Source organism: Prunus mume, linkage group LG7, assembly GCF_029339155.1.
Source record: "Prunus mume cultivar Tortuosa linkage group LG7, ASM2933915v1, whole genome shotgun sequence".
Taxonomy (NCBI): Eukaryota; Viridiplantae; Streptophyta; class Magnoliopsida; order Rosales; family Rosaceae; genus Prunus; species Prunus mume.
Genome location: NC_142704.1, coordinates 10,028,059 through 10,047,514, shown reverse-complemented (window position 1 = coordinate 10,047,514; position 19,456 = coordinate 10,028,059). Strand labels below are relative to the sequence as shown.

At 36.9% G+C, this 19,456-nt stretch overlaps 3 protein-coding genes across 3 annotated transcripts; 1 reads left to right on the top strand and 2 right to left on the bottom strand.

Annotated features, from left to right (window-relative positions):
* Positions 1–158: 158 nt before the first annotated feature.
* Positions 159–3,612, bottom strand: DELTA-ADR (delta-adaptin). The gene has a single exon (XM_089041398.1). It carries the CDS (start codon positions 3,307–3,309, stop codon positions 385–387), a length of 2,925 nt encoding a protein of 974 aa, XP_088897524.1. The 5' UTR covers positions 3,310–3,612; the 3' UTR covers positions 159–384.
* Positions 3,613–8,885: 5,273 nt separating this feature from the next.
* On the top strand, positions 8,886–16,868 carry BTS (zinc finger protein-like protein). The gene is made up of 14 exons (XM_008242023.2): positions 8,886–9,403; positions 10,111–10,320; positions 11,247–11,441; positions 11,530–11,894; positions 12,364–12,589; positions 13,264–13,432; positions 13,523–14,761; positions 14,848–15,019; positions 15,164–15,385; positions 15,513–15,650; positions 15,743–15,977; positions 16,079–16,138; positions 16,282–16,353; positions 16,434–16,868. The coding sequence occupies exons 1-14, from the start codon at positions 9,095–9,097 to the stop codon at positions 16,572–16,574; spliced, it is 3,753 nt and encodes a 1,250-aa protein (XP_008240245.2). The 5' UTR covers positions 8,886–9,094; the 3' UTR covers positions 16,575–16,868.
* A 795-nt stretch (positions 16,869–17,663) lies between these two features.
* LOC103338774 (uncharacterized) lies at positions 17,664–18,757 on the bottom strand. Its single transcript, XM_008242024.3, has one exon. The coding sequence runs from the start codon at positions 18,609–18,611 to the stop codon at positions 17,811–17,813; it is 801 nt and encodes a 266-aa protein (XP_008240246.2). The 5' UTR covers positions 18,612–18,757; the 3' UTR covers positions 17,664–17,810.
* Between the last annotated feature and the right edge of the window lie 699 nt (positions 18,758–19,456).

Genomic DNA, 19,456 nt, shown 5'->3' with positions numbered 1-19,456 from the left:
GTCAACCACACATCAAGTTAAAAGTTCATTCTCAATCAGCTACAAATACCACGGTAAAGTCCCATACTTAGAACTCTTAATCATATTATCAATCTCATACTGTTAATACTCTAAACACAATTAGATAGAACTTCAAGAACTGTGTGGGCAACACTTAATTCATAGACAATCTCAACCTTCAAATTTCATAGCTTGAATGAAATTCACTCGCATCGTTTGGCATAAAAAGTGAAAAAAAGGAATCCAACAGTTGTGCAACTACAAACTGTGATTATGAAAGCAAAATGTATAAAATCTACAGCAGGACTGACCTTAGTCGTGGTGAAATACAAGGGCAAGTTTTGTGACATCATGATTGAAAAAATAAATCCAAACCTTTTAACACTATAAAAGAAAATCTGGAATGCCTGGTGTTTGTGCAACCACATTCAGGGGCACCTCTGCTCGTTGTCGAGCCTTGTGCTTACTATGGCTTTGACTACTTTTTTGCTTCACTTTCTGACCATTTTCTTCTCTTTCATCTCCCTTCTTTCCCGGGCTTTTGTGTCTTCTCCCTTTACCATGCGTATGGTGCTTGCTTTTTCTTAAACTTGGGTTTCCTTGATCATGCTTTTCAATATCACCCAAATTTTCTTTAGATTCTGTAACAGAATCAACATTTAGTTTATCCTTCCCTTTTCTCTGAGTCGATGACTTGGTATATACTTTACTTTGAGAGGATGTGTGATTGGTGTCACTACCTAAAAGAACATCTCGCACAGTACCAGACAACAAATCTTCCTTCCGATCAGGGTTGGCTGCAATAGGTACTTGATCTCCATCCAATTTCACCACCACAGGCCTAGGCTTTGCATGGTTTGGCTTTTTCTTTGAAAATAGTAATTGCTCAGTAAGCTTAACTAGATCTTCATCGCCATCATTAGTATCAGCCTGTAATTTAAGATCATTGGCGGGTGGATACTCATCTTCATTCTTTGCAGAAGGAAGATAATATAGACCATGCTGCTTACGGTGATCTGCCAGCAGAGATGTGGATTCATTTGATGGTCCTGGCTCTTCTTTACTCTGAAGGATAGGGAGAGAAAAACCAGCCCTGTCCTCATATTGAGGGCTTCCAAGAGAAACTGAATTTAATGAAGGCAGCTGAACATCACCAAAGATTGTTTCCAAGTCTTCAAGATTCTTCGCAAGCACTAATCCATCTGGTACCGGAACTCTTTCTTGAGCACTTACTGATACAGGACCCAGATCATTTGAAAAGGCATCATGCATCAATCTGATGATTTGGGACGCTGGTGCTTCTTCTCTTCCCAAACTTTCTTCCTTCTGGACTAGACAATCAGGCATTTTTCGCTTAATCAACTCAATGAAACAGAGTATATTTCGCGCTCTCTCTAGAATTTCTACATCATAGCTTCCTGTTAGTGGAGCCAGAGCCAATTCAACTCGATTTAAAAGGTTTATGATAGATTCATGTGTGAAACCGTCCCTCAATGAAGAAGATGCAGATACCTGCCCACGAGTAGCAGTTTCCTCCCCACCATGTTCCACAAAAAGACCTTCAAAAGATTGATTTAAAACCCTCGGGTTGAATCCTTCATCCTGTTTGCAATGCACAGGAGAATCACATGATGCCAAGTCAGAACTCTCTGGGTCATCACATTCCGAAACCAATCCTGGAACATCTGGCACCAATTTATCAATATATGAGGAGGAAGCAGCATTCCCCCTCCGCAAAAGGTAAGCATTCAGACAAAAGATTACAACTTTAAAAGCAGACTGTACATAAACTGCCCTTATAAATGGCGGCAAGAGAGTTGTACGAGGCTGTAATAGTGCCTCCATGAGTTCAAATGGGTTTATCGAGAACTCAACATATATCCCTGACAACCAAGCAGCAGCTGATAATATCCTGTGTAAGAAAGGATTACCAAGTAATGCAGGATCAATCAGTAGATCACGACTGACCCGAACAAGCTCTGGTCTAATGTCTTTCACCCTCATACTGATATCAATAAGCTGCTTCTCAATTTCTTCCCCCTTCTGGCAATGTGGAATCCTCGACATTTCTCCCAGAAGCGATACATACCAATCGAAGTCAATAATAATCTCATATACATTACTACCGCATGTTGATAAAATGGAACCAAGAATCTCATTGCAAAACTCGGGGTCAGATTTTAAGGCATAATTTACCAAAACCCTGCAAATTTCGGCCACATTACTCTCAGACAACATTGCCATAACAAGACGCAAGGACTCCAGCTTAATATTTGGATCCACATCACTCAAGGACTTAATCACAACCTCCTTATTCTCCAACACAGCCCACAAGTGCTTTGGGGCAACCACTGAAAGCGCCTGCAATGCGAGATACTTAAGATTCGGATCATCATCAACCAGCATTTCCCGAATCTTCACAACAACAAGCTTCACTGCAGATTCGTAATCACTCAAACTGGTCACCACAGTCCTAATACACTCAAACAACAATGATTTGGCCCCTGTCCTCCTGATATGCTCACAAACAGGCTCAACAACTCTATTAGCCAACCTAGGCTCTAAAGGAGCCAATTTTGCAAATATCTTTAACACCTTAATCAAAATCCAATTGTTCCTAGAATCAACCAAGATCTTATAGAACTCAGGCGCCAATGGAAGATACGATCTGGGCTCTCTTAAAGCAAGCTCACAAAACACCCCAACAGCCACAGACACAACCCGCGACTCTGAACTCTCTAAATTTTCAACCAAACGCTTGAAGCACACCCTGACAGCATCCGGATATTTTTCAAACACCCTCAAAAGCACACCGATCGCTTTCTTTTTCACAATAACTTTACTACTAGCTAGCAAGGTGAATATCTCGGGGGTCAAATCTCTAGCAAGATCTACGGTAGCAATTCTGGAGAGGCATTCAAGTGCCAAGCTTACCTCGAGCTCGTTGGTGCTGGTGAGGTCCTTGCGGAGCTGGTTGGTGATGAGGACGAGGACGGGCGTGTCGTCGGTGAAGGAGTGGGAGGCGGCGTGGTAGGCAATCTTCTTGTGGGAAAAGCGAGTGGAGGAGAGGAGCTCGACGACGTGGAATGCGGCGAACGACATGTCGTAGAAGTGGAGGGAGGAGAGGTAGGTGAGTTTGTGGAGGGCGTTGGCCTTGGTGTCTGAGTCTGTGGACTTGACCTCGCGGCGGATTTCGTCTATGGCCTTGGAAAGGAAGGCGGACTCGCCGATGAGTTGGAGACGGAGGCCCTTGATCAGGTCCTCCAGTGTGCGCTGGAAGAGGTTTTCCATGAGGGAAGACCCTGCCATGGGTTTTGGATTGGTTTTTGAAGAAGCCAAATTCCAATTCAATGAGAGGAAGATGACGATGGAGAAAATTGGTGTTTTGGTTGGGGTGTTAATGGGTTTGTTTGAATTTCATGGTTAGACTCTGGGAGGAGGATTGGGATTTTGGGAAATTGGGATTGAGATTGAGATTTGGTAATTGGTGCTGCTATACTCCGGGAGAGAATGTGAGAATTTTACAGAAAAGGTGATGGCTTTGGGCAAACTGTGTTCGAGTGTGTGTGTTTTGTTTATTGGATTGGATCCACTTGAACGTTGTTAAGAAAAATTAAAAACAAGTTAGGAAAATCCAACCCTATATAGTTGAGTTGTGTGAAAAAACGACATCGTTTTGGTGTTGTAGCTACAATTCACTTGAGATAATCATTTTGATGTCCTCCTCCCAGAACACTTTGGTTAATTCGTGAATAAGGCTAAGGAAATTGGGCTGCTGCTGGGGTAGTTTAGGAAAATTGGGCTGCTAAAATGGTCGGAAGGAGAGTTGGGCTTAAAGGATTCCATACTTGGGAAAACATATATATTTGATACAGCTGATCCGGTTTAGTTTGGAGTGGGTGTTTTAATCTATGTTAACTTTTTTGATCAACACAGTGTTTTTCAGTTTTTTGGGGCCTGATTCTATTTCTATTTTACTTTTGTCATATATATTCCCCCTCGTTTTTTTTTTTTTTTTTTTTGGTCGAATATTCCCCCTCGTTTGAGAGTGATTGCTGATAGGCCAAAAAACGCTTTTATAAAAAATTATTTTTTCAAATAATCACTTCGAGTGGTTTTAAGTGAATTTATAAATAACCACATAAGTGGTGCTTATGCTCATAATTACTTCGTTTGGGATTGATTTTGGATATACCAGAATCACTTTTACTTAAAATCGCTTAAAATAATTATTTGGAAAAGTAATTCTTCATAGAAGTTCTTTTTTGCTTATTTAAAATTACTCCCAAACGAGACAGAAATTTATTATTATTATTATTGTACATAAATTATTGTCTATTATTATCATTATACACAAAATTTTGTCTATTATGCATGTCTCTTTACCATGGCTACCTGCCATTTGAAAAGACCCCAATTACTAAGGTGAGTTAAAGGTCAATTTAAAGGGAGTGGTTTCACTTTGGGTCACATGATGAGTGGGGTTAAATCAGACCTACTTTCAGCTCCAAGTATACAGTCACAGTGAATTAAAAAGCTGGTTTCTGTGCCACAAATGGCTCATCCCATGAGAGAGAGGCACTTCCCCAGAGTACGATTCACTGAGAGGTAGGTTCATGTGCATTCCTAGTCACTTACTCTAGAAGAAAGATAGAGAAAACATAACAGATAAGTGCTAAAGAGATTTTTCTCCTTCATAAAATAAAATAAAAAGAAAGAAAGAGATTTATCTCTTCTGCTTTCCTCTTCTGCAAACATATCCAAGCAACAGAACAGATAACTGCTAAAGACAAGAGAAGATAAGCAACTTGGGTCAATTCATGACTTAATGGAAGAACTATTAGTTTTTGGACACTAGAGTTTGGTTAAATAGCAGTTATTCATGTACTCTAGGTCTCATGTTCGAATCTCCTTTCCTAAATATCACTCCTGTAAAACAAAAACAAAAAAACAAAAAATGCCAAAGCAAAGCATGATGGTGGCAAAGGTGGGGAGGGACATGAACTAACTAATTAATTGTAAAGGAAAAGGTTAAAGTTCAGGAGATTCGATAATAGGGGTTGAGAAAGATCTTCTAATGGAAAAGTTTTGTAGTGGAATCATTTCAATTCATATAATTAAAGAGGCCACCAAAGTCCCCCAAAATCAATCGTATATGGGGTAGATTTTGAAAATTTCCATGTACATTGCCCACCAAACATAGACTTTTTGAGGACTTACAGAGGATAGGCTACCATATCGCAAGTTATGGCATATCAAGACCTCTGTAAGGACTTACGAGGAGGTAAATACATTTTCTTCTTTCTTTTTTTTTTTTTTTTTTTGCTTAAGCAAATAGATAAACAAAAGGACACTAGGCTAGCCATGGGACTATAAAAATTAAAATAAATGGGGAAAAAAAGAACAAAATTGCGAAGAAACTAATGATTGAGTGAATATAAATTTGAGCTCAACTTCAAGAATCGTGTCAATTTTCAAAGAAATGCAAATGACGGAAACAGAAAAGAGGTGCCGAGCCGAAGTCAAGTAGGAATATGTGGTGCTTGTGTGGGCGTGGGCTGGCACGTGCCTACTCAACGACGGCACAATCGGCACGAGCACCCTGTGTGCCTTCCTAATTGCCATTAACCTTAATTTCAGTCATCAATGTGTTTCCCTTTCTAGTCAAAATCTCCAACCATCACGAAAACGACTCATTTTATTTTAATATATAAGAGTGTATAATTTGATGCGAAATAAAAAAAAATAAAAAAATAAAAAAATAATAAAGACAGAAATAAAATAAGAGGCACTTTGACTATTTGTTACAAGTTTTGTCTTTTCATCAACTCCTAAAATGGTTAGGAATCTAGGTGTGCAAATTGCAATTTGGTTTTTGAGAGTATTTTTGCTCACCACTTTAACCAATGTGTACTCTTACTACTCTTTTCAATACTTGATACGTGTCTATTGACATAACTATGGTTCCATAAATACAAGTAAAGAGTTAACTATGATTATGCCAATAGACATATGTCAAGTGTTGAAAATGATGATAAATATACACCTTGAGTTAAAAGTGGCGAGCAAAATTATTTTCTGGTTTTTTTAATTTAAGTTTTGTAAGCAAATTTGGAGTTGATTATTGGGCCATAATTGTTCAAAAGTAGCATAGTTAAATGTAGGATGTATTAATTAATAATAGAGAATGTGAAGGCAATTGGTCCATAGCTTTTCTTTTTTTTTAGGTTGGGGGGCTCAAGCCAACGACCAACCAAGTATTATTTTTCACCAAAAGTCTAGTTGAGTCACCAAACTTTGCCACTAATCTACCAATGCTGTCGAACCGATCATTCGCAATACCATTATAATAAGAATTTTAGGTACATATAGCAAACACACCCGAAATAGCATATACTTTTTAAGCACTCTTTTAGATTTGATTTATTATCTATCAAAATAGCTGCGATAAATATAGAACAAATCAAGGTAACTAGACTTGCTCCATTTTCTTTAACTCAACTTTCTCACATGATTAATATGTATGTCATGTACATTACGTATCATTATAACATGAGGAGATTAGTAACACCATATTGCAATATAATCGTAATACTAAAGAAATTTGACACATGAATGACTTGTGATATTGTCAAATATGGGTGTAATTCATCTTTGTGAGAGAGTTTGAGAAAAAATTTGGAGAACAAATTAAAATTCTTTTAATTTTTATAGTAAATTGAGCTTATAGCCATAAAATTCATTTTAAATCATCTACAACCCTTTTCTTTAGTTTTTTTATTTAAAATACCCAATTTTTTCAAATAACACCCGATGACTAGAATCCAACTAAGCAAGTTACCTAATATAACTTAAAATCAGATTTATTGTATTTTTTGGATTCCAAAACTACCCATATTTATAAGTTAATGTGTTATTGGGGGTGTAACTAATGACACCCTTTGAATTTGGAAATATCTCCAAATAGTTGTAATGGATGTAAGAACTAATTTACAAACTTATTTGAAATTAAATATTAAATTCCACATTAAAGTGTTAGTAATCTATTTTACGACTAGTAATCTATTTTTGAATTAATGGTGTTTTCCTTCTATGAATTATGACTAGTAATCTATTTAAAGTATTAATAATTTAAATTTAATATTTATTTTAAGAATTAATGTTGTTTTCGTTTTATGAATTATACGACCAGTATTCTTTTTTATTATAGTTTTATGAATAATAGTGTACATTCTAATTATGTTGAAAAATAATTTGATAATCTATTTATTTTTTTGTTTTTAAAACATTTTTTTTAATGAACCTATTTTTTTCTTTATTTATTGTTTTATGAAAAATTATTTGATCATCTTTTTATTGTTTGTTTTATGAAAACAATTTTTTATTATTAAATGAGCCTATTTTTTCTCTCAGAATAATGTACCTATTTTTTTTACGCTAATAATGTACCTAGTAACAATTTACCTAGTATAATGAACCTATTTTTTTCTCTAACAATATACCTATTTTTTTTTCTCTCAAAATAATATACCTATTTTTTTCTCTCAAAATAATGTACCTATTTTTCTCTCAAAATAAAATACCTATTTTTTTCTCTCAAAATAATGTACCTATGTTTTCTCTCAAAATAATGTACCAATTTTTTTTCCTCTAATAATGTACCTAGTAAAACAATTTACCTAGTATAATGAACCTATTTTTTTCTCTAAATAATATACCTTTTTTTTTTCTCTAATAGTAAAACAATTTACCTAGTATAATGAACTTATTTTTTTTCTTCTAAATAATGTACCTATTTTTAATTAATAAAAAATGTGCATAAATTTCAATTATACAACATACCTATTTTCTATAAATTATTAAGTACCTATTTTTAATTTATAAAAATGTACCGAAATTTCAATTACAAAGTAATTGACCTATTTTTGTTAATTTTATTGGTAAATAATATACCTATATTTTTATACGTATATATTTATATTTATAATTTTCATATGTACATTACTGAATATGTAATTTACATATTTTTTTTTATTGGCAATTTTAAGGGGCCATATGTTAGAGGGAATGGCAACCAAACGAAATGAGGTGATTGATATGCTATTAATAGGGAGTTTTAACTACAATTAGGGCAGTTAATGAAATGCTTAGAATAAATTATAAATAAAATATAAAGTCTTATGGCAAGGATGTAAAAACATAGGAATACTACAACCTCTTATATCCTACTGGTCATTTAAGTTTGAAATTAGGTTTTACACAGATTTATAGAATGATGGGTATATGTCTAGGAAATAGAAATGATAGGGACCTATATTGGACAAGCCCTAATTTTGATACAAATTCACAAGGAAAAAAAAACATAACAAACGAAATAGTGACATTAAGTATTCGTTTGAGAATGCTTGTGTTGGAATTGTCGTGAAGGGTTTTTAGTCCTTTTAAAAACACTCCCAAATATGATCCAATATACACGTCAAAGACAAATCATAATTGAAGCCAAAATTGGAGAGGAGATAATGGGAAATAAAAAAGAAATGAAAAAAGAATAGTATCATTTGAATAAACTTTGAATTTAATTTCAACCAAGAAAATAAACCTTGAATTGAAGATTAACAAAATTATATCTACTCTATAGCAAACATAAAATTTGGAAACAAATTTCTTAGAAAAATCTTCAATATACTGAGAGAGAAGGAACAAATCTTTTATTGTTGAAAAAATCTTCACGATTAGAGCTTATTGATCCACCTTGCTTACCAACATGTCTTCCAAGTGCCTCACCTCACGTGACTAGCCGTTAATGACACATGCGTCCACAGTGGAACGCCGGCGCCACGTGGCGCCTTGCCGACTATATAAACCGATTTCTTCCTAGTCTTATCGACCTCACTCTAACCCAAACCTTCCTCCACCTTCATCTCCATTGAACAATCCCAAAGCTTTAAAAACAGACAATTCCAAATAAATAGAAATTAAAAATTCAATTAAGATAAAGATTCAGAGAGGGAAACTTACCGTTTATAAAGCAAGCACCGAGCTACAGAGAGACAATTTTTCCGATAAAGTACGGGAAGATTTCAGGAAGACAGAGATGGCGACGCCGTTAACGGGGTTGCAGCACATGGACGGAGGCGGAGGAGTGGCGGTGCTGTCCAATTCCGTGAACAAGGTCGATTCTTCTTCGTCTTCTTCGGCCAATGGTTGCTTAAAGAGCTTGGAGCCGAGGTCTCCGATTCTGATTTTCTTGTTCTTTCACAAAGCAATTCGTAAAGAGCTCGATGCGCTTCACCGATTGGCCATGGCTTTCGCCACCGGAAAGCGAACCGATATTAGGCCGTTGCTCGAGCGCTACCATTTCTTAAGATCGATTTACAAGCACCACTCCAATGCTGAAGACGAGGTCAATATATTTTCCTTTGTTTCTTATTCATTTTCGCTGAGTTTTGAATTGCATTGACGCTTTTCAATTTATTTGAAGAATTTATTCTGGATTTTAATAATTAGTTGTGATTTCTCAGTTATAAGAAAAAGCGGTGCTGATTCCCAGCTGTATGCATTTGGTTTCTTGTTTTTTTTTCTTTCTTTCTTTTCTCCACTTATATAAATAGTGTTTGCAATCTTTGATATCAGTGAATATGTTGCTGTAATTGTGTGTGCGTTGGTAAAGATTGCACTTCTAGTTCTAACGTTTTGAGGTATTATGATCATATCTTGACATGGCGTTGTTCTATTTGCGAACCTGGATAATGTTTTCGCGTTTCTCATCCAAATGAGAGTTAAAATTCAACGGTTGCACTTGAACTGTATTTTAATTTTCTAAATTTCTGTTTCTTGTTTAATTTATTTATCAGATCGGCCATGTGACGTCAAAGGAATATTTGTTTTCCTTTGCATATTCTCTACTATTATGAAATTGATTCGCAGTTTAGTGCCATCAAAACAACAATTGGATGAAAGCCAAAGCACAAAATGACTATCATTTAGTATGACGTTGAGCTTTTGCTAACACACTGAGCTTCTTTGCAAATGAGGCGTTGTTTATTGTGAATTTTCTCCATCTCTATGTCATGCCTAGAGGTCGTGACGACATTAACTTTGGAACTGCAGGTAATCTTTCCAGCTCTTGATATACGCGTGAAGAATGTAGCACAAACATACTCCCTCGAACATAAGGGCGAAACCAATCTTTTTGATCATTTATTTGAGCTGCTAAATTCTAATGCAAAAGATGATGAAAGTTTCCCGAGGGAGTTAGCATCTTGTACAGGAGCCCTACAAACATCGGTCAGCCAGCACATGGCTAAGGAGGAGCAACAGGTGCTGTTTCATTTTCACACGTTTGAATCTTTATTTTTTTCGTTCATACCACCAATTGGGTGACGTGCCTCATGTATTTGCTTTTTATAATATGAAAAAAATTGAAGAGAATTTCTAAAAGAGTTGGGCTTGGTCTAGTATTTTCTAGTGGTGAAAATGATTTTTGCAATTTTCCTTTATAATCTGATGTGGGAGCTTATGACGTAATACTATGTCAGTTTGTAATAATCCCCTGGTGGCGTTCTATGGAAAGTATAAGAACCATTAATAATCTTCACTTTTGTTAGTTGACTTACTTTTTCCTCATAAAATTCCATCACTAATATGCACTGATTATGCAAATTTGGCTTTGCAAATTTTCTCTAATAGGATCTATGGCAAGTAAGAACATATGATCAAAAAAGTTTCCCCACAGTTCTACCACTAATATATAGTTAGTTGAACTCTTCCTGGCAATGTTTCTTTATTAGGAGCTACAAAAAAGGACGATAACCGTCTGGTCAACAACACATTTGGTAGCAAGCACATAATTTCCCCCAAAAAATTCCCTCACTAGCATGTGCATCAAGTTATTTCTACATCATTAGCATGCACACACAATTGACTCTTCTCTCTCTCTCTCTCTCTCTAATTAATGACAAGGAAACCTTGATCCCATCCATTGGTGGGAGGGGAAAGGGGAAACTACGGGTAAAACATATACACCCCTGTTCACGTGCACCTTTTGGGCCCAATAGTTATGAGAACCACAATATTTTTCCTTACGGACTGGGAAGAGTTGAATCGGGGCTTACGATTCTTGAGGAACTCTCCGTTGCCAACTAAGGCATCACTTGGGAGATCTCTCTTCCAGAATTTTTATTTTCATATGCTAAACTACTTCAGTAAAATTGGAACCCAATTTCAGTTTTTTTTTTTCCGGGCAGGTCTTTCCCTTGCTCATTGAGAAGTTCTCAGTTGAAGAGCAGGCATCTCTGGTCTGGCAGTTTCTGTGCAGCATTCCTGTCAATATGATGGCTGAGTTTCTTCCATGGCTTTCATCGTCTGTTTCACCTGACGAACATCTGGATTTGCGAAAATGCTTAAGCAAGATAGTTCCAGAGGAAAAGCTTCTTCAAAAAGTAATGTTTGAGATTTAGTCAAATAATTGAGTTCCTCCTATTATTGCTTTGAAAACCGCACATAACTTACAGATCTTTGTTGTTTAAGGTAATTTTCACCTGGATGGAAGGTAGAAGAAGTGCTGACTTGTTTGAAAGTTCTCTAGATTCCCCTCAGTTCCAATGTTGTGTGGATTCTGGTGCTAGCACATCAAGTCAACATATGGAGAAGGTAAATTGTGCATGCGAGTGCAGGACTGGGAAGAGGAAGTATTTAGAGTCAAGTACGGATGTTTCTGATACCAGTGTGGGGCATCCAATAAATGAAATACTGCTTTGGCATAATGCCATTAAAAGGGAATTAAATGAGATAGCTGAGGAGGCTAGGAAGATACAACTGTCTGGAGATTTTACTAATCTATCAGCTTTCAATGAGAGGTTGCAATTTATTGCTGAAGTTTGCATCTTTCACAGGTATCTCTACGTATCTATCATGTTGATTGAAAGTCAAATCTTTCCTTTCGGAAAACTTACCATTTTCATCAACTGAAGTTTTTCTTTTTCTTCTTTTATGAATAATGTGCGACTAGTAAAAAGTTCCTACTATGGGCGCAATAAACTGGTAATGGCATATGTTTAAGTTAATATGTCATAGGGTAAAATTCAATTTTGGCATTAATAGTTCCAATTTTCCCTGTTTTCCACACATGGAATTGTTTGCTTCACTTGATGTGTGATATTAGAGTCTTCTCTCGATGAATCCTTGCATGTGCCTGTTATTTTTTATTTTTAGGACTGATTTCTTAGGTGATCATTACAAATTTATTAAACTATATTCGTTTGCAGTGAGAGGTAACCATTGACAAACATGTGGTGGAGATTTTATATTGTATATCTATTTTCTCTCCTTTCCATTTGAATATCACTTATTTGCTGATTTCAGTATTGCCGAGGACAAAGTCATATTTCCCGCAGTTGATGGAAAAATTTCCTTTTTCCAAGAGCACGCTGAAGAAGAAAGTCAATTCAATGAATTCAGGTGCTTGATTGAAACTATTCAAAGTGCAGGAGCCATCTCTACTTCAGCTGATTTTTATGCGAAGTTATGTTCACATGCTGATCAAATAATGGAAACTATCCAGAGGCACTTCAGCAATGAAGAAGTTCAGGTAAAATTTCTTTATTAGTTTCAACAAATTACAACCAAGTATGAAGACTCCTACTAATCCTAATCCTAATAGGATCTGCATTCCTAAATAAGAAACTATTAAAACTGAACAAACCTTAAAATACCAGAATATGAGGCTCAATGACATAATAAAACCCGAATAAGACTTGGGGGTGCCCACAATCATAGCCCATCTCCGGCAGATAGGGAAAATTACAGATCTACCATGGAGTCTTAAAACTTAAGAGGACACATGAAACTAAGGTAGCATGTTTTTTTTTGGGGTGAATCAACATACTAAACTAGCGTGTTAGTAACATCAAGATGTAAATATAAAAATCAGTAGCCAATCAAAAGTCCAATCAGACCAAATTCATAGCAAGGTTAACCCACAAATTTAATTTTTTGAATTTAATCTTGCCGTCTTTTGCATTTTTGTGTGGCTCTTTGCATGATAGTGATGAGAGTAGTCATATAAGTTGTATGGGGGCATTACCTCATATCATCTGCATTTAAATGATTAGAAATCAAAAACCATGTACCTATAGAAAAAGATTAAGAACCTCTCTGATCATTGTAATACAACATGTTTAATCAGTGTTGGATACTAGAAACTATAGAACCAATATGCCCTCTAAGTCCTAAAACCACCTGCTCCTTTTCCTGCATATGTAGGTTCTTCCACTTGCTCGAAAGCACTTCAGCTTCAAAAGACAGCGCGAACTTTTGTATCAAAGTTTGTGCATGATGCCTTTAAGACTCATTGAGCGTGTTTTGCCATGGCTAGTCGGGTCGTTGACGGAAGATGAAACGAAGAATTTTCTCAAAAACATGCAGTTAGCAGGTTCTGTATTTATCTTTTGTGTGTTCACTTTTTACTGAAAAAGTTTATTAGTCTCTTTATATTCTGACAACAGCTAGTGTTATGATTCAGCTCCAGTGCCTGATTCTGCTTTGGTAACACTTTTTTCTGGATGGGCATGCAAGGCTCGTAATCAGGGTTCATGCTTGTCTTTAAGTGCAATTGGTTGCTGTCCTGTTAAAAGTTTCACTGATATTGAAGACGATTTTGTTCGTTCAGCATGTGCGTGTGCTTCTGCATTGTCTGCTAGAGACAGCTTGATATCAGCTCAAGCAAATAACGTGAAGAGGCTGGTCAAACGAAATGTTTCAATGTCATGCAAACACAGTGATGCCTCTGAACCTTCAGAGACTGTAAATGCCCAGAAACCATGTTGTAGTGATCAGTCCTGCTGTGTCCCAGGTTTAGGAGTAAACAGCAATAATCTCGGGTCAAGCTCTCTTTTTGGGGCCAAGTCTTTGCGATCCTTGTCTTTCAGCTCCAGTGCCCCATCTCTCAATTCCAGTCTTTTTGTCTGGGAAACAGATAGTTCCTCTTCTGATTTTGGCTGTGGAGAACGGCCTATTGATACTATTTTCAAATTTCATAAAGCCATACGCAAAGATTTGGAGTATTTGGATATTGAATCTGGGAAGCTTAGTTATTGTGATGAAACCACCCTCCGGCAGTTTATAGGAAGGTTTCGCTTGCTGTGGGGCTTATACAGAGCACATAGTAATGCAGAGGATGATATAGTGTTTCCTGCACTGGAATCCAAAGAGGCGCTTCATAATGTGAGTCACTCATACACACTGGACCATAAACAGGAGGAAAATTTATTTAAAGATATCTCACATGTTCTTTCCGAACTTTCTCACCTTCATGAAAGCTTGCAAAAGGCTCACATGGATGAGGATTTAGCTGGAAGTAGCATTAGCTTTCTTGATGCTACCGATATCAACTATACTAGAAAGTATAATGAGCTAGCTACAAAGCTTCAAGGGATGTGCAAATCTATAAAAGTTACACTAGATCAGCATATTTTCAGGGAAGAACTTGAGCTGTGGCCATTATTTGGCAGACACTTCACTGTCGAGGAGCAAGACAAAATAGTGGGCCGCATTATTGGGACCACTGGTGCTGAGGTGCTCCAATCAATGTTACCATGGGTGACTTCTGCACTTACTCAGGATGAACAGAACAAAATGATGGATACGTGGAAGCAAGCAACTAAAAATACAATGTTCAGTGAGTGGCTCAATGAATGTTGGAAAGGAACTTCAGAGTTAACTTCACGAACTGAAACATGGGAAAGCAGCATTCCTCAAAAAGGTTTGTATCAAAGGTGGAGATAAACGCACAGCTAAGGCGAGGGCTGTCATTTCATCCTACTCATTTGAACTTTTATTTTGTTCTAGGTGTTGAATTTCAAGAAAGCTTGGACCAGACTGATCAGATGTTCAAACCTGGTTGGAAGGATATTTTCCGTATGAATCAAAATGAACTTGAGTCAGAGATCAGAAAGGTTTATCGTGATGAGACTCTTGATCCAAGGAGAAAGGCATATCTTGTGCAGAATCTTATGACTAGGTTAGTTCTATACTGACCTTCTAGAACTTTTCTCGGATTGCTACATTATCTTTATTTTGACACAGAAATAGATCATGACATCTAAATATACAAAACTCTACTCACCAATTCCTAAATTATTAATGAGTGACTCGTTTGTTTTAGCCGCTGGATTGCTACTCAGCAGAAGTTACCTCAAGAAATAGCAGGAGAATCTTCTACTGGTGAAGACGCAGTTGGACGCTCACCATCATATCGAGATGCAGAGAAAAAAGAATTTGGGTGTGAACACTACAAAAGAAACTGCAAACTCCGAGCTGCTTGCTGTGGCAAGTTATTTGCATGTAGATTTTGCCATGATAATGTGAGCGATCATTCAATGGATAGGTAATTTTCGAATATCAACACTTACATTTCAGGTTATGTTATAATATATCTGTTCTCTTTTTCTTTTTCTTCTTCTCTTTCTTTTCTTTTTTGGTTAAGACTTCTGATGTTCTTTTAATCGTTGCAGGAAAGCAACATCAGAAATGATGTGCATGCGCTGCCTGAATGTTCAGCCGGTTGGGCCAATATGCACTACACCTTCATGCAATGAACTATCCATGGCAAAGTATTACTGCAATATATGCAAATTTTTTGATGATGAAAGGTACATGAATTCTTATTGGAAAATTAAAATTTGTAAATAATCAGTAATTAGTGAATTCTTTTATGTAAATTTAAATCTTCTTTTTTCTTCAGGACTGTATATCATTGCCCGTTTTGCAATTTATGCCGCCTTGGAAAGGGTCTTGGCATTGACTTCTTTCATTGCATGACATGCAATTGTTGCCTGGGGATAAAGTTAGTGAACCACAAGTGCCTGGAGAAAAGTTTAGAAACAAATTGCCCCATCTGCTGTGATTTTTTATTCACATCAAGTGCAACAGTTAGAGCTCTGCCCTGTGGCCATTACATGCATTCTGCTTGCTTTCAGGTCTGTAGATTTCTTAAACTTCTTTTGAACCATTTTTCATGTACTTTCCTTCTTTATTTTTAGAAGACAGTGAGTCTTAACTACCAGGTATTTTCTGGTAGGCGTACACTTGCAGTCACTATACTTGTCCAATTTGCAGCAAATCTTTGGGAGATATGGCGGTAAGATTATTTCTCTCTTCTTTTTTTTAAAAACATATATTTTTCTAGAATTAGTTGTAATGCAACTGAGCTGCTTTGTCATCATCTTGAGATCATATATGAAACTCAATTGTGAGATCTTTCTCAACTCTATACCCACTCAGGTTTACTTTGGCATGCTTGATGCATTATTGGCTGCCGAGCAGCTTCCAGAGGAATACAGGAACCGTTGTCAGGTACGTTGCTTCTATTTTTATGTTATAATTAGCATAAAAGTAGTAAAGGCACCATCTGATGTATAATTTTTGCAATCCAGGACATCCTTTGTAACGACTGCGATCGAAAGGGTTCCTCACGGTTTCACTGGCTATATCACAAGTGTGGAAACTGTGGATCTTACAATACCCGCGTGATCAAGGGTGAGACAACAAATACTGACTGCCCTGCATCACACTAACAACAGATTTTATTCGTCGACAAAGAGATGTATACTTATTAGTTTGTAGATACTTGTATAGGCAATTCAATTTTCCCAACAACCAGAAAACTGGTATCTTTACCTCCACTGAGCAATTTTGTAGAAGCCCAGTAAATATCATATCATCTTACCTTGGTTTCAAGATTTATTTTCGAGAATTTAGACAGGTCAGTAACAGAGCGCATTGAGATGCCTTCTGTACAGAAATTTGCTTTTTTTTTTTTCATGGTGTGGTAAATTTTGTCAATCTATAATCTGTTATCCTTCTGTTAACCTTTGCATACAATTCTTATGATGTATACACCACTAAACAGGGAAAAGTACATCAATACAAGGAAGAATCAAGTTTTTTTCAACAAAAAAGTCCCCCGTTTCAGCGCCAACTGCCAATTGTCGGTATAAGTTCACATGTAAAGGAGAGGACAAGAGGAAACTATGGGGTGGGGTTCAATTCAAGTGGCAAATACATAATAGTAATTTCGGGAGATTAGTTGTGTTTTTCTTTTTCTACAAATTTTTACCTTCACACGAGGTTACCGTTTACCAGAAAAATTCATAATAGGTCTCATTCATCAAGGTCATGTCAAGCCAACGTCACCCAAAGTAGATACACCATTATGTATAGCCCTTGGTACCGTACACTGTAGGAGAAAAAGGCATCTAGCCATGCTATGCTCTACTAGACCCCAACATGAAAAAAAAAAGTATGATGACGAACCGAGGACATGGTCCGTGATTAAATTAGCTCAACAGCTAAAAGTTAATCCAGACAAGAAATCTAGAAAGCGAAGGCCACTTCAACGTTGATTTGTTTTTCAAACCCCTGAAACCAGCTCCTTCACCCTTCTCTTCAACCACAACAAATCCTTATTGGAAAAAGGTGAATAATCTTTGATTCATATATATAACTACAAAGTTTACAAACAAAAAGGTTAGCTGAACAAACAGTGTGTGTATGCTCAATGTTCATTAGCATAGAAGAAGACAGACCAAAAGTACTTTTAGAAGAAACAAAAGCAACCCTCCCTCGTAATGAAGACAAATCCTGAAAATAAGGGCACCTGTTGTGTCGCCTGAGGTAATGACATTTTAACATGCTTCAGTCAGCCTTCCAAGACCCTCCTCCTACCCATCCTGTTTTTTTTTTTTTTACTGTACAAACTGAGCAATCTGTTTCCTCTTTCCGAGTAAACTCATAAGATTTCTGCGAATAAATCATTTCTTGGCCTTCTTATCTTTCCCGCCAGGGTGTAAAAAAGAACCCAAACAAAAGAGTTTTGCAGTTCCTTTGGAAATGTAAGGAGATGGTACATTTAAGATGGGGCTAATCCGAACACCATTGCCGTAGTAAGATGATCCATTGTAACCCTTCTTTGATGGGGGCCTCGGCAGCGTTGCATACGGGTTCGATGAGGTGGAAGACGATGATGAATATGAAGACGACTTTGACATAGAAATATTTGATGATTGCTTTTGTGACGAGCTTTGCTTAAATGTAGTTTTCTTTGGATTGGGATTTGGAGCTGATCCAGTTGAATTGCTTCTTGACAAGAGTGGCAAGGAGCAAAGCAAACTCTTCTTGTTGTCTTGGTTGAGGCTGCTGCTTCTATTGAACCCCCAGAAAGACTTGGACTGAGGCTTGTGCAGCTCCAGATGATCAGAATTCATATCCATAACAACTTCCTTCACGCTCTCTTTCTTTTGGTTCTCATTTGATGGAGGACTTGGAAGAGGAGGGAGGGAAGCACTATGTCTGGCTTCACTGTTAGATATTCGTTTCGGTGCCTCGCCAATCCTTTCTCTAGGCTGCATAGGAAGGATCACCCCATGAGAAAAAAGCTCGTCTGCAGGAGAAGATTCATGCCTGAAGCTGCCGCTGATGCTAAACTCAAAGTCACAATTCAAGTCCAAGAGTGATGCGTCCCTGCGAGGCTGGTTGTGACCAACTGGTAAAACATCTGCCTGACCAAGATCAAGGGAAAATGATATTCTGGGAGGACTGGCTTCTGAGCACATATTGATGTTTGATTAGGAAGCAGAAGGAAAAATGGTGTCTAGAGGTAATAATGACAGGATCAAAATAGTAAAGCAGACGAAAAGGAGCTAACCAAAGATTCCTTCAAGGATATAATGAGTTTGAGAAAAATCAACAAGAGTTGAAGAAGTTGGAATGAATTCAAGAATGTGATGGCATGTGAAAGTGCTGAGGTTTCAACTATGAGGGCTTGAAAACTGACATGATGGGGTGGACTTGGAAGTCAAAGAAGAGGAACAAAGGCAATTTTGAAAATTTACAGGAACAAAGGGGACAAAAACAGAGAATGGCAGCTTTTCTGCACAAGTTTCAAGAACTGTGAGTAATTCTAGGAAATTTCTAAGATCAGAGGATCAATTGGATTTCCTCCTTCTCCGGAAATGAAGCAGAGGAGGAAAGTTTCTACTATTTTTGTTTGTGTAATAAATAAAAAAACAGAGAGTAGAAACAAAAGAGGGAGACTATGATAGGGAAAAGAAATTGTTGTTAAAGAAAAAGAAATCTTTGTTTGTGACAGCTTTGGATAACTTGCAGTTAAAGATGAGAATTTGAAACTCAACGTTGAGAGAGAGAGAGGGAGAGAGAGAGAGAAACGTGACAAAGTTTCAAGAGTTACTGTCTTGCGGAGAGGCAAAGAAAAACAGCACTGAGGAAAGTAGTATATATACTAAAGAGAATGATCCCAAAAAGGTAGAAACAATTGGAAAATGTACTGATGTGAGTGACTCAAAAGAAAAAGGGAAAAAAGAAGAGAGAGAGAGAGAGAATTATAAACCAGGCAAGACTGAGAATTATGAGAAATGTTTAGCTTAAGCTTGTAGTAGTT

Excerpts from the sequence above, each read along its gene's own strand:
- LOC103338774 (XM_008242024.3), bottom strand. The coding sequence starts at position 18,611 with ATGTGCTCAGAAGCCAGTCCTCCCAGAATATCATTTTCCCTTGATCTT.
- BTS (XM_008242023.2), top strand. The coding sequence starts at position 9,095 with ATGGCGACGCCGTTAACGGGGTTGCAGCACATGGACGGAGGCGGAGGA. Across the intron at positions 11,442-11,529 it reads AGGAAAAGCTTCTTCAAAAA|GTAATTTTCACCTGGATGGA; the intron begins GTAATGTTTGAG and ends TTGTTGTTTAAG. Across the intron at positions 16,354-16,433 it reads AATACAGGAACCGTTGTCAG|GACATCCTTTGTAACGACTG; the intron begins GTACGTTGCTTC and ends TTTGCAATCCAG.
- DELTA-ADR (XM_089041398.1), bottom strand. The coding sequence starts at position 3,309 with ATGGCAGGGTCTTCCCTCATGGAAAACCTCTTCCAGCGCACACTGGAG.